Raw genomic sequence first — 14,568 nt, 5'->3', positions numbered from 1 at the left:
GCCATCACCATCTAAATCTTGTCATGTAACAATCCACACAACATCTGCTATACAAAGTAGATTTATTCACGCAGTGGGGGAGAGTGGTAGGCACAGGGTAAACTGTTGATGCAATTGTTCAATGTAGGATGACTTCTGAATTCACTTTGCTTTTTTCCACATGAACATTGACGTGGGACCGTCCAAAGAATGGAACTGCACCTTGCAAAACTTGTTTCACACTTAACCTTTTTTTCTCTCCGCACTGTTGAAAATGCCCACCATCCAGATAAAGAGGGCTGGCGATTCTTGCTGATGATGCGAGGGTCTGAGGTGCGTGCCCGGGTGGCCCTGTGGGGCCTGGAGCGCTGGCCGGCCGAGCAATGCCTCGACCTTCTGGAGCTGTGCATATCCCAAGGTGACACCGCTCCCCATCTCCAAGAGCAGCTCAAGCTCAAGCACCGCGAGATCACGCTCTACAGCACGGTACCCGAGCGTGTGTCGCCGCGCATGTTTCTACCGCTGGATGAGTGTTGTCAACTCTCGTGGGTCTTGCAGTGCGAAAGAGTTGCGATGTACAGCAACTTTTATGGCAGTTCGAAAATTTTGTCAGCCTCACAGTCAAAATGTTTAAGTCATCTTAATGATACATGCAGAGTGTGATATTGAAAGCGTCTGTAGTGTTGGAAAATGTGGCTTGTATATGCAACAAGGAAATGGTTTGACACACAAAACTGGATGCACCATCTCCATCCTAGCACGGAGTCTATTTGCCTGAGCACGTCCATCACCCAGGTATTTTACGAGCATTTCTCTGTAAACGATAAGTTATTTCTCCATAATATAGTTTTTTGTGGTTAGATCGCGTCAATATAAATGTGTCATTAAACCCGCCACCACCTGACACAGCCAATTAGTAAGGTTTGTCACGTAAGCAAAACATGCCAATTCGTTACGAGTACAGCACACTGGTGTGTTGGAGAGTAAACCCACAACATTTACAATTCGAGTACAACGTTTTTCTTGTAATTACAACTAACATTATCTGGTGACACCCAGAGTTGTGGATACATCCTCCTGTTTTGGTCTTAAATGTAATGTCACTTGTGAGCCTATCAGGGAAAAAGACCAGCCACTTATTGATTACCCGCAATTTTTAAATGATGACCCATCATCTAAAATGTACATCCAGAATTGTGGAACTGCCATTCAGTAAATTACAGAAAATGTTGGTGTGTGTTACTGCACTGGCTTCACCAGTCACTGTATTCTCTTGCTTGGGAGCTTGATTGCATTATTATGGCCTTGTCTAAAACCTGATCGTGATGTGCTTTGTCTATCATTGTTCAGATACAAAACTTCTCCATTCTTGAAAATTGCACAAGCTGGACCGATGTGGTGAAGGAATCAATTCAAGATCCTGCACGCGTTCTAGAGGGTCTGCTGAAAGTGAAGGTAACACACTCTTTACTTTTATCTAATTATTTTTTCCTCCCAAGGACGACCGCTTGTGTTGCGATCGAAAAGTCCTGATATATTTTATTTTTCTACCTACGTGACTTTACCGAAAGAACCAAAGCGTATACATTTATCTTTTGCATGCTTTAAAGGTATATCCACTTCATCACATAATATCATGCTTTTCTCTGCATTACGGTGCTCATTGCCGTTGTTGTTATCCTTGAAGATGTTGAGTGCAAAATACGGCTAGCCGGGTTTTATTGTACGTAATTTCTAGTAAATTAGCAATTTAATATTAGGATTTATATCACGTCTAATTGCAAGCAGATCTCGATTGCACATTACAGCCAGCATGGATGTGTATTGGTTCTGCAGAAGTTTGCAGTGTGCAGAGAGTGGGCCCAGCTCTACACTGTGGGAGCGGACTGTCTGCTGAAAATCGTTGAGGAGGAGGTGGCCCACTTACTGGAGAAGGGCGACACGGAGCATGCACAGCACGTGAGCCCTCACTCTAATCATACACAAGCAACACGCCTGCACGGAAAAATACATGCAGGCAATGCCTGTGCACTTGTGTGTGGTGTGTATTGAAGGGGGAGCGGTGGTGTAGCAGTTAGCATGCTGCGCAACGAACCTTACGACCAGAGTTAGATTCCTGCTCACGGCCAACACCATTGACGAATATCTGAAGCGGTCCTGGGTCTCTCCTGGGTCGCCTCGGCCTCAAATGAGTACCTGGTGCAATGTGGAAATGACGGCACTGGGGAGACAAAGGCGGTCAGGCGTTGTGCTGGCCACCCACCACCTCATGTGATGTGCCGGCCTTAATAGGGGCTCGCTAACAGCACTTGCCCTAACAGTTTAAGGCTAAGCAGGAGATTTGTGTCTTTGTGTATTGAACTGATGTAAGGTGTGGTTCACAGCTTCTGGAGTCTCTAGGAGAGGTGCAAACGTGCCAGAGCGTGTGCGAGCGGCTGCTGGAGCAGTTCCGCAGCGTGACGGCCAGTCACTTCCTGTCCGACTACCTGAGCACACACTTCCTGCCGTCAATGTCTCCCGAGCAGAGGAAGCTTACTCAAACCATCTGGATTGGGACACAGGTGAGGGCTTCATACGGTAGTTCATTCGTATAGAATTTATATTAGAGGCGTTTTTCAACCTGAAAATGGACTGATCATGACTGATATATTTTGATTCTAATAATTAATTAATGGCTTTGTCATATGATAAATCACCCGGAATGCGATCTCATCAGATCACGGAATCTAAGCGGGATTGAGCCTGCTGCAGGGCTACATTGTCAGCAGAGGGCAGTGCAGCGAAATCCATTGATGTATTCTAAAATGCTCCAACCTTTGTGGTCCCTGCCTTCACCAACCCACACTGACTGACCAGAATGTTGAGGTGTGGTCAAACAACCCCCATGACCCACATGGTGTCGGAGAGGCCTCATCTAGCAGTGGATTGATAAAAAGGCTGCATATGTACAATTTTGGTGGCTTTACCTCATGGACTTGTGACTTGATTGCCTAAGAAGAAAAAAACAAGCTAGTTCAGAGCTCGTAAATAATAGATCATGTCTTGAATCCAGAAAACATTGTTTGTGAACGCGGCTCAATTAAACGAACGTTCACACGAGTGTGTGCGTATACTATTGTGTGCACGCGTGTATCTTGCGCTCCGTCTGTTGGCTCTGTGTGCAGCTGTTGCTGGACCTGCCTCAGTCGGTGCACGTGCACTACCAGGAGCTGGTAAGTGCGCCTATGCTGCTGCTGGAGCAGCTGCTGATGAACATGCGCGTTAACTGGGCAGAGGGCGCCGTGCGGACCCTGCGCACGCTGCTCATAGGGAGGTTCGTGGACATCACGAGCGAGGATGTGGACGTGCTGCTCTCAACGTACGCTAGCAAGGCGTTGGAGTTCCCTTATGTGTCCCAACGATCCCGCAGTCGACAAGGCAAGTGCTGTCGCGCAAGAGCAACGATGCTCCCAATCAAGACTATCCCTCCCTGTGCCTCCCTCACCATGCGCCCAGTCACGCTTTCGTTCCTTTTCCCTTCTTGCTCCCCTTCATTGGAACAAACTCCCATTGCACATAAAACAATCATCTTCACTGACCTGCTAACATTCCGGACTTGAAACAACCCCATCTCTTCTCCCTTGTCCCTCCTACTGCTACTCCCTGCCTCCACTTCCCAGCTATGACCAGGCCAACCTTAACCCCTCCTTTTATCACTCCCACATGTTCTCCTGTTACCCTTACTACATCACCTCTTTTAGTAACCCCACACTTTATTTCAACCACTATTATCTTATATACAATTTTATAATTGTTGTAAAGCACCTTGGAATAAGGTGCTTTATAAACACATGTAAGATAAGATCACTTTGACATGCAAACAATTTCGATGGGGATAAATAAGCGTATTGTTTTTTCTCTTTATTGTAGAGACGTGTGAAAATTGACAATGTTGGAAACAAGATGAATTCCGTTGCCATAGAATATTCCTAACATAGTGATAAAATGAATGCACTTACCTTTGTGTCATGATGCCAGCACAACATGGATACTTGCCCACGCTGCCATCTCACAAGCCCTTGTAAATGTCTTCCTGTCTTTAGACTCAAATGGCAGCACACCTGACTCTGGAATGTCCAAATTTGGAAGCTCCCCTGAGGCCACCAAGTCTGGTTCCCAAGCCTCAGGTAATATGGTACCTTATTGCATTTAGTTTTTGTTATGGCATTTTCAACATGGTGTGGGCGGAAAAAGGCAGTGTAGCAAAAATAAATTGTTGTACTATACATCTATACTCCCTACCTTCACAAATCATTTCTGACCGGCATGGTGAAATAATGTAAAACAACCCCCACAACCTGCATAGCGAGGTTCTCGTCATGCTAAATTGAAAAATGGGCTGTAAATATATGTGTACAAACCATTTTTCATATCACCAATCTTGTCATTTCATCACTTGATTATTGTGCAATTTCCTTGTTATTTTTCACGTCAAAGGCATAAAAAGGCAAGCGCGTTCAATGACGAAATACGCGACCAAGTACATTTTTCGTCATTACAAACATGCCCAATTTGATTTTGACGTCTGCTCTCTCACCACAGATAAAGACGGGTCGAGTCCAGATGGCTCTGTGGGTTCCATTCCTGGCCCACGGACTTCCACGCCTGTGGAGAGGAGAGCCAGCCGTGCAGTACGGACTAACAGTTGGTCTCCACCGGCCACCGTCCCTACCAAGAACGATTGGGTGCTGGACGAGAAGGCTCGCGTGTGCATGGCTTGCCAGCAAGAGACCTTCAGCATGGTACGGGGCGGATTACTGGTGCTTATCGTTGTCGACATTGGCTATGGGTTTTGGTAATCAAGCAGTGAGGAATAAACATAAATGAGATATTCAGTAGATGTATTTCAATACATATGTTCTGTAGTTTAGTCGTGGTTTTGGTTTGGCGTGCCCATTTGGTTTTGAGGGCTTCTCTTGTTCAATGCAAACTTGTAGCATTTGAGTTTGATCTCTGACCTTTCAGCAAGTCTTCACCACTTTGCACAAGCTCAAAGATAACATGGCCTGCGAACTGGCAACCAAACTTTGGTTCTTGGTTTTGGCTAACATCAGTGGCAAGTTATATTTGGACTAGTCTTGGCCCCCAGCACCTTCACCAACCCCCCACACTAGCCAATGTGGTGAAGTTTGGCCAATCAGGTCTCCATGACTGGCATGGAGAAGCTGTCGTTAAGCAGTGGATTGACCAAGGCCTGTAAAGACATATATATATTTAATTGCTATTATGGCTTCAAAGCACTGGTTCGATTTTGTCTCTTTGCAGTTCAACAGGCGGCACCACTGTCGCCGCTGTGGCCGTGTGGTGTGCACCAGCTGTTCCAGCAGGACCATGGTGGTGGACACCTACAACTCGGGGCCTGTGCGTGTCTGCTCACAGTGCTACGACTACTTCCAAAGTGATGGGTACGGCCTCCCACTCTCTCGTAGGCCCTTTTACTTGCACGTGTATATCGCATTACAACACTTTGCAAGGCAACATTTTGCGGTCGGGTCGATTAACTTGTACATTTTAGCCGGGCGGTGGTGGCGCCACTTGCTTGGAAATCCAGCACTGGAGGTGAGGGTTGGCGGATCGCACAAATGTTTAAAAACTCCCTTCCCGTGGACGTCAGGGTTTCATACCCTGGCTTGCCAGGAGAAGGCAGTACAGCTAAAATTCGCACTGCACTTGTTTCGTCTGTATGGGATAGATTTTCACCCTGCCTTTGTTTTTGGATCTATAGAGGGCTGTTTGGTACTTTTATATTTAACAAGCATCTTTTGTCTTGTGTGTTTGTTTTACAGACCTACTGAAGGTGAATCTCCAATAGAAGGTATCTTAATGTTCAATAAATAAATATGTTAATAATCTTGATTTTAAGCTTTCGTGACTCCAGGAATCCATACTCTTCGGTTATTTCGTTACATAACTTTACCGACAGAACCAAAGAGTAAATATGTTAATAGTTATGTACAATATATTGATAACACATAAAGCAGTCACTAAAAAGTGTTGATTTTACTGCATAGTATCTCCCTGCTCAGTGATTCACTCATAATCAAGTTAATTTCAAACAGAAATATTTGTGTGACTTGCTCCATATAGTGGTAATCAACAGGTCATCAATCACAAAACACTAAAAAATTTCAGTGAAAAGAGTGATTTGTGAGCAAGATGATGCATTGTTACCCTTAACTTGGCTCGGTTCTGGATCCGAAGCCTTTCATAAATGCTTTTAAAGCAGCGTTTTGGTGGGCAAGCATTGGGGGATCGAACACACTCGCCTGCAAGGTTGTAAAGTGGCCAGGAGATGGCAGGAGGTGACAATGAGTATGTGAGTGTTATTCACTCATTCGTTCGTTCCTCGGTTCGCTTGTCTTAGTGAGGGTCGCAGCGGCAGCATGTTGAGTAGGGAAGTCCAGACCTCCCTTTCCCAGGTTAGCTGATCGACAGTCCTGCCAGCGTGTGTCCTAGGCCGGCCCCGGGGTCTTCGCCCAGTGAGACGTGCCCAGTAGAGTTCCAGGGGGAATCTACCAGGGGATATCCTGACCAGATGCCCGAACCACCTCAACTGGCTCCTCTCGATCCAGAGGGGAGCAGTGGCTCGACTCTGAGGCTCTCCCGCATTACCGAGCTTCTCACCCGATCACGGAGAGTGAGCCCGGCAACCCTGCGGAGAAACCTCATTTTGGCCCCGTGTTCCCGCGATTTCATCCTTTTGGTCATTACCCAAAGTTATTCTCTCACGTGTTGTGAATTTTCTCCAGGTATTCCGATTTCCTCCAACATTGAAATCAAATGTAAAAAAAACTATATGATTAAACTTCCCAACATATGGTCTTCCTTAAATAAAGCCTAAAGACACCCATTGGGGCTTTGTCATATAAATAAAATTCATTATTGTTATTAAAGTGCACCACGATTGTTGTCTGCAGGTGAGCCGGGGCAGGAGGAGGTGGCAGACTCGCCACTCCAGATTGTTCTGCAAGCGGGAGAGGACAATGTGTGGTCTATGTCCTTGAATACCTCAACCAGTCAGCGCATTCGTGAGGAATTCTACTACGATCAGGTACCCCTGCCACTGTTTTTAGCTCTTGATTCACATTGTGTTTCTTTCAAGCTTTCTGACAAATAATTTTACTTCTTAATATGGAAAAGAGGCAGTTTTGTCGTGGTATAAATACAATTATCCAATCCACTAGGCGTAACGGTGTAGGTGTTTGTGTATGTGTGCTGAAAATCATTCCTCTGTGTTTTTAGGTTGTACCGCCTATTTTTTCCGCTTGATGTCCAATGTTTTCCTCCACGGGCTGAGAGCTTCTTAGAATTTAGTTCCAGAAGAAGCTTCCAGCAGGTGGAGCTAAACATCAGACATAGTGCCGAACAACACGCAGTACAACCCGAAAACACATCGGGGGGGGGGGGGGTCCTTTGCTTGCCGACTTCCCACTCCACCATTGATCGACTCTTGCCCACAGCTATATTGTAGTGTAAAGGATAATTCTAGCCTTGCTCGTCTTGTTAATGGGACGGTAACGTTGTGCCCGTGGCCCAGGCGCCCAGCGCGTCGCTGTGTGTGGCCCTGCTGAAGCTGCACAGCAACGTGGTGCAGTGCAGCCACCAGTTGATCGAACACTGCCGCGAGCTGTCGCTCACACTCAATGAGCCCGAGGTGGACAGCGTCCTTGTCATCGGCATCATGCGCAACCTGCTCTTCAACGCCAAGATGATGTTCTCCTCCGCTGGCCACAGCCAGGACCTCGGCGTCTGTGACAGGTCCGTGGTTTAATGTCCTGTCTCGTTTACATGCTTGCAGTGCAGCAGAAGGATTTTTATTTAAATTATAACACAATTTGCTCCACAACAGCAAGATTAGTTTTAGTCTTTCCATTAAGCAATGGTGCTTCCATATAGCAATTGCCCATAGTGTATATACTTAATGAAGGCACGATGTATGAATATGGAATCGATTTACATGTATAGCCTGTTTATCAATCCACTGCTGCATGAAGACTCCTTATAACTTGTCAGCAGGTTGACCATACTATACTTCTCCATGCTGGTTAGTGCGGTTTGGTGAATGCGGGTAGTATAAAGACATACGGTACAGCAATGGTTGCACCTGATGATTTGCTAGTCAAGCACCAAGCAGGCTTAAATCTGCTTAGCTTCCAAGATCTGATGATGTTAGGTGCATCTTGGGCAATTTGGTCGTGTGCATGAAATTGATGTCAAGGGGTTATAGCGGAGGCCTTGGTGGTGACTTGTGGATGTGTACGTGCCGTCTCGCGCGCTGTTTTCACAGCTACATAAGCCGCGTTGACGTGCTGAAGATCCTGGTGTCGGCAAGCTACCGGCTCATCCCGTCCCTGTACGACATCTTGCGTCCCAGCGCCGTCACGAGACTGCGCGATCAGCTGATCCAGGACGAGCGATACCTCCTCGCGATCGAGGTCAGTCCTAAACAACAACCCTTCCGTGGCAAGCGCTCTTGTCTGAGCAAAGTATGGATTTTAAACTACGTGAAATGATATTTCAGCCTTAAAACTGATCAGCCGTGTATCTTGATCATCAGATGTTTTATAATGCAAATAGTCGTTTGTTTAAATTTTAATACAGAAAGTCACATTTCAAATACTTCACATTTTGTTTTGTTTTTTCATTGAACTTGACTTGCATAAAATTATGACTCTTTGAAGAAAGTAAACTAACATTACGCATAAAACCTGCTTGTTAGAGTAAATATGTTTATTTAAGCCAGCACGGTTGGCCATGTACGGTGCGAAAGAAGTTTAACATACATATAGCATGTAACACAAAGGCTTATATTTGGAGATGTGGAATTGAGTTCTGCATATATTCACGATTTAACAAATGCCATTTTTACTATGGCACGCTTAGCTTTGTGGCTTTCAAACCCCAGCTTACTATAACAATGGCGAAACATTATTTAGCCTGCAGTGTGACGCTTGTTACTTTATAGTCCCGTTCCTAAAGCTCTGTGATAAATGCATCGAACATGCGTGCCAAACCATGCTGTGCCATTGCAGGTTTCGACCAAGTGTGGGCTGGACACGAGCGGGGTGTGGAGTTTCTGGGGCATGGCTTGCATGCGTGCGGGCTGCCTCTCCTCGGCTCGGGAGAAGTTTTCCCGTTGCATGAGGCCACCGCCAGACCTGAACCAAACGTCGATGGGTTCCATTGTCCTGCAGGAAGTTGTGCAACACCTGGAGAGCACCATGCCGGGCAGTCTGTCGATGGTGGGCAAAAAGTTATTTCTGTCGCTTTGTTTTTGACTGCAAGGATTCATACTCTTAGGTTTTTTTCGGTGAAGTCACGTAGGTAAAAAATAAAATTAAAGTTAATAAAAGTAATAATGGAAATAAAATGAAATAATAAATCACGACGTTTCGGAGGCAACACAAGTCTCCGTCATCAGGTGGGACCGTTACAGCTAAAATTACTGCATTAAGTGATTTATTATTTTATTTCCATTATTACTTTTATTTACTTTTAATTTTATTTTTTACCTTTGTCATTTATGCTCCGTTCTATATGGAGGCAACCTGCCCGAGCCCACTTGCGCTGCAGGGAATTTATGTTTTTGATCATTTCAATTCCTCATGTGTGAAAGTTGTTTTAGGTTTTTTCATTATTTCTCTTTGTTTTTTTAATGCCATTTTTGTAACCTAGGTCAGTCTTGTAAATGAGACTATCCTGGTCTCTTTAGTTCTCACTTGGGTAAACAAAATATACTTAACTTGAAGTCCCCCATCACAATGAATCCGAAATGACCACATCTCTCCACTCAGTTCCACATGAATGTAAACATTGCGCTCCATTATCTTGAAGTATATTATTGGTCCTGTTAGCTCCATCTTATAAGTAACATTTATATATAAATGCCAATTCACATACTGTGATTGAGTATAACTGTTATATGTTAATAAAAAAGCTAATTATTTGGGTTACTTTTGCAATTTTTACACCACAGCATTCGCCTATAGCTGTTACTTTCCCACAGGGTCGTGGACGACTGTCATTTTCATGGGCAAAGGATAAACCTACTACGTAATTTTTGATAAGCTGTAGCAAACAGCTACAAAGAATGTGGCTAAACCCAAAAAGGAAGTGTGAAATCACACGTGTACGTTTGAGAATACAAATTTTACAAGACTCGTACAATATACAGATGTATATTGTTGATCATTCTGGGCGTTGGTAACATTGATGTTTGGCGCAACGTTGTGAATACCGGCTGTTGGGCAGGACGACGACGTGCTGGCTTCGCTCAACGAGCTGGAGTTGCTGCTGAAGGTGGAGGGCTCTCCCGTGGCTGCGCCGCATTCTCCCAAAGCCCCGCCGCGGGACACGCGGCTAGAGGAGTGCCTCTTTTACCTGCAGCATTACGGGACGTACCTGTCGCTCGTCAGCTTCTACGGTCGACACGGCCGTTACCACGAAGCCCTCACCTTTCTGCTCGAAAAGGTGCTCGTTGTTTTTAATTTGCGTTTATACAGATAGTTTGTGTTTGGTGTTCATGGGTTAGATTTTCTACGCCTGGTTTACTTTGAAACTCTGACAATGTCAGAGCTAATAATGTTTCGGGTTACCCTCAATCTGCCCCCCTCTCCCGTGTATCCTCACCCCAACTCCCCCTGGCTCAAATCCCTTCAGTGCTTCTTGTTTCGCCTTCCCTAGTAATGTTCCTCGCTCACAAAGCAGATGTTGTATTTAGATACCAATTAAATTTCAGTTGTAATTGTTAACAATAGTTTCTTGCAGTATTAAAATCGTCAACGATATAATCAGGTGGCTGTTTAATTCTTGCTCACAGTTTCTTCCAGGATTCCTGTGTGCAGCACACATGAGATATGTGGCTTCTGCTCTTTATACAGAACTGTGCAGAGCACGTGTTTGTAGAGGGCCTGTTCGTGCCATGCCTGGGCAAGGGCCAGCTTGATGTGCTGGAGAAGCATCTGGAGGAGCTGGATCCCAGTCTGCAGCGCTGGAGAAAATACCTCATCGCGGCCTGCAAATCTATGGACAACAAAAACATGCCCAATGTGCTCTATGCCCTGCAGTGCTTCATGAAGGTGGGCCCTCAATTTGATTTGTGTCTCCATGTTCATTCTTTGGCATTCGGCATAATGTTCCATACCACCATCTCTGGATGTAGCTTGACCACACGATAGTCATTTGAAGAATTCTTCGCAGTGTGTGTGTGATGTTAAAGTATACGCATCATGCGGTCGTGTAGCGGTTCACGTGCTGCGCTATGAACCTGGTGACCTGAGTTCGATTCCCGCAGCCAACACCAGTGACGATTATATTTATCTGAACCAGTCCTGGGCCTCCCCTAGGTTTATTCAGCTTGAAATTTGTACTTGGGGCGGTGTGTAAAAACATCGCCACTGGGGAGACAAAGGCGTCAGGTGTGGTGCTGGCCACCCATCCCCCTCGTGTACCGTTCCGGCCTTCATAGATGCTCACTAACAACACTCGCCCCAACAGTCTGTCAAGGCTATACGGGGATTTTTGTCTTGTACCATTTGTCGATGGTGGATGAACGATAACTTTGAGCCTCCCCTTACCCAGGACAATGTGCGAGCAGCGATGACGTGCATAAACTTCTTCAGAAAAGGTGCAAACTCGTACGCTGAGCTTGCCACGCGACTGGATTTCCTGGAGAGGGCCAAGAACCACCTCAATGTTGCATTGAGTGAACAGCAAGTGAAGGCACCGACGAGTGGACCGGCTGCCAGTCGCATCTTGCCCGGCTCCTCATCCACTCCGAGCCAAAATGCACCTTTCACTCTCAAGATGTCCAAAATAGAGCTGTCAAGGTTTGTACCTTGATAATAATTGCACGTTGTCTTACATGCTGCGTCGTTATTATTTTACTCCTACTGATTTCATAAAAGATGTTCTGCTTGTGACTTTAGAACTAAACATTTACTATAAAACAAGCATTACACCAAACATTTGTAAAAAAATAACAATTCCAAAATGCAGTTTTGTATTTGTGAGACGTTGTAATCTGACCTGAAGAGCAGACAGAAACATTAAATCAACAGAACTAACAGAGCTGTATAACACCACCTCACAGCAAGTCGCAAAACATCAGATGTTACCGGAGAGTACAACATTGCACCTTTCGACAAGGTTAAGAGAGAGAGAGAGCGGGACTCGCATGCCAATCATCCATTACAGAAAATGGACAACCGTGGATACATACAGTGCAAGCAGTCCCCCACTAAGCACCAACTCGGATGACTCGCACAATTGTTTTATTAAACACAGAATTTTTTGCGCTTGCAGGAACATACGCAGAATTGAGCTGCAGGTTGAGGTGACCCGCTTTCTGAGCCAGTACGATACAGCGAGGGCGAGACCTCCGCCCACCCTATTTGACGACAACAACGTGAAGAGTGAGGTCGCCTGCCTGGTAGGCCCAGGATATGCGTCCCGTTTCACACCCACTGCAGCGTTGCACACTGCGCACACAGAGTGATTGTGGAATGTGGACCTGTGTTACGTTCTTGAGAGATTAATTTTGATCGTGAATTAACATGCAACATTGACTGAACTCTTTGGACGGATTAATAGATTACCTTTGTATAGGAAGTGAAGGTCAACACATTTATGCATGTCAAGAAAAAATGTCTGTAAATATTAAGTATACGCTTTTAAACTCTTTGTAAAATGTCTCGCTAAATTTGTTTAGACGGCTTGTAACATTTGCAACTATGCCTTTGACTGCAGTGTTCGTTTTATTTCCTGGGCCTTTGTTATTTCCCAGGACTTACTCTTGCGTTTGTGCCCTCTTAACCTGAGCTCATTTGGATTTCCTGCGTGCAGCTGATGCTCTCTGGTGGAAACGTGGAGGTGGGATTTGGAAATGCCTTCCGAATTATACAGGTTTGCTACCAGTGGCCGAATTAAACATTGTGATTCATGCACACAAGGGAGCAGTGCAGCACGGCTTGGGGACGTTTCTCCCACTGCTTAGCATCTTCAATACTTTTCTTTTTAGTTTGGCTGTTGGAGCCTTTTTGGTATTTATGTAAAAATCCTTAATGTGTGTGGTTAGTCGGGCGTGACTTGCAACTTTCGTCGACTCACAAATCTTACATCTACCGGTTGCAAAGATATTTCATAATTTACTTAAAGTAATTATTTTTTAAAACTTGTGTGATTCCTTTGCTGACTTGGTGCTTGACACATCTAACGTCAATCACTTCCCACCCCACTCATGTGGTGTTGCCACGCGACAGACGTTACTCTTTTCTATGGTAGCCTAAAATGGGTTATTTTTAAGTCGACATTTTGTAAAGTCTGCATGTTTACGCATGTTGCAATTACAGTTCAAGGGATACTTTTTGGTTTAAACCTTACATTGTAGGCTATGTGTGGATAAGGAGGAATGGGATATAGAGATATATACATATATAAAACACAACAAATATATTAGTAGCTATGTGAGAGAAAGCAAAGTAATTGGCACTTAATGTAAAAATAAAAACGCAACTTAGTGATGGGATTTGTGACTATTCGGTGCTTCTGTGTACCATGTGGTTGGCGCATACCTGTATAGTTGGTCTCTCGGAATGCCGGTCTTGCTTGACTCCAACGTTTACATTGCACCTACATCCTGCCTCGATCCCATTACCCAGGTTTCTCATTCAAAAGAGATCATGAGTGCCATTGTGCCGTCATCCTCTTTCAAGGGCATTTTGGCAGAAGGTTTTATTCAGGGTGCACGTGCGAGCGTATGTGCATACGTCTGTGCGTGCGTGTTGTAGGAGTTTCAGTTGCCGGCGCTGACGGTGTACACTCGGGTGGCGCGACGCTTAGTGGAGGAGAGGCAGCTGCACGAGGTGGAGACACTATTGCGAAATGTGTCCGAGTCCGGTTCGGCAGATCCCAATGACTGCGACTCGATTGCCCTGGACACGGTCCGTGCTGTGGCCGCCGCAACCGCAGCGCAGCCTGGCACGGGACAGCTGCAGGTGCGTGTGTGTGTGTGCGAGTCAGGCTTGGCAAGCAAACTCTAGCTGTGGTAACCCTATACAGAGCCCTTTTCCGAACAGTGTGCTGTTTATAGCCGCCCATGGGGCTATTCTTGGTTTTCTACCTTAGCTTGACAGAAACTCTGCACGCTAGGCATACGATACTGTAGGTGTCGCTCCTGTATGGAGTGGATTTTCAAAGGTTACGGCTACACTATTTGTGAGCTGTGACAATTTGTACAATCCTATAAACCAATAAAAAAAACCTGTTCGCTCTTAAGCATTTGAGTGATGTATGCATCAAGAACTATTTATTAAGAAATTACGTTTATACTGATCATATTTTACGTGTTATATTTAAGGCAAAGGAGATTGAAAATCTGATCATGAAGATAAAGAACAATTCTGCGAAGGTACCCACACATTTCCACACAATATGCCATGTTTCATTTGCTTATTTTATGACAGCGTTTCAAGGTCATGCTTTTAACTCCACATCTTACGAATCCTGATGACGTATGTTCGAGTGCTCACCATCACCTTTGTGTAATGAGCA

At 45.2% G+C, this 14,568-nt stretch overlaps 1 protein-coding gene across 4 annotated transcripts in view; it reads left to right on the top strand.

Annotated features, from left to right (window-relative positions):
- ZFYVE26 (zinc finger FYVE-type containing 26) overlaps positions 1–14,568 on the top strand; it is a 39,480-nt gene that overhangs the window by 22,152 nt on the left and 2,760 nt on the right. For 3 of the 4 annotated variants that reach the window (XM_078858293.1, XM_078858290.1, XM_078858292.1), the window contains exons 23-42: positions 269–465; positions 1,330–1,434; positions 1,816–1,938; positions 2,364–2,540; positions 3,144–3,396; positions 4,062–4,145; positions 4,561–4,760; positions 5,284–5,423; positions 5,805–5,833; positions 6,936–7,069; positions 7,556–7,776; positions 8,306–8,453; positions 9,051–9,260; positions 10,270–10,488; positions 10,899–11,096; positions 11,599–11,846; positions 12,322–12,448; positions 12,862–12,921; positions 13,806–14,012; positions 14,375–14,425. In XM_078858293.1, coding sequence (XP_078714419.1) covers positions 269–465; positions 1,330–1,434; positions 1,816–1,938; positions 2,364–2,540; positions 3,144–3,396; positions 4,062–4,145; positions 4,561–4,760; positions 5,284–5,423; positions 5,805–5,833; positions 6,936–7,069; positions 7,556–7,776; positions 8,306–8,453; positions 9,051–9,260; positions 10,270–10,488; positions 10,899–11,096; positions 11,599–11,846; positions 12,322–12,448; positions 12,862–12,921; positions 13,806–14,012; positions 14,375–14,425 — 3,131 coding nt within the window. The remainder of the gene's footprint in view (positions 1–268; positions 466–1,329; positions 1,435–1,815; positions 1,939–2,363; positions 2,541–3,143; positions 3,397–4,061; positions 4,146–4,560; positions 4,761–5,283; positions 5,424–5,804; positions 5,834–6,935; positions 7,070–7,555; positions 7,777–8,305; positions 8,454–9,050; positions 9,261–10,269; positions 10,489–10,898; positions 11,097–11,598; positions 11,847–12,321; positions 12,449–12,861; positions 12,922–13,805; positions 14,013–14,374; positions 14,426–14,568) is intronic. The other variant, XM_078858294.1, reaches the window with a different exon arrangement.

This window comes from Lampetra fluviatilis, chromosome 7 (genome assembly GCF_964198595.1).
Source record: "Lampetra fluviatilis chromosome 7, kcLamFluv1.1, whole genome shotgun sequence".
Lineage (NCBI taxonomy): Eukaryota > Metazoa > Chordata > Hyperoartia > Petromyzontiformes > Petromyzontidae > Lampetra > Lampetra fluviatilis.
Note: the sequence above shows the minus strand (reverse complement) of the source record. Positions and strands in the feature narration are given on the sequence as shown.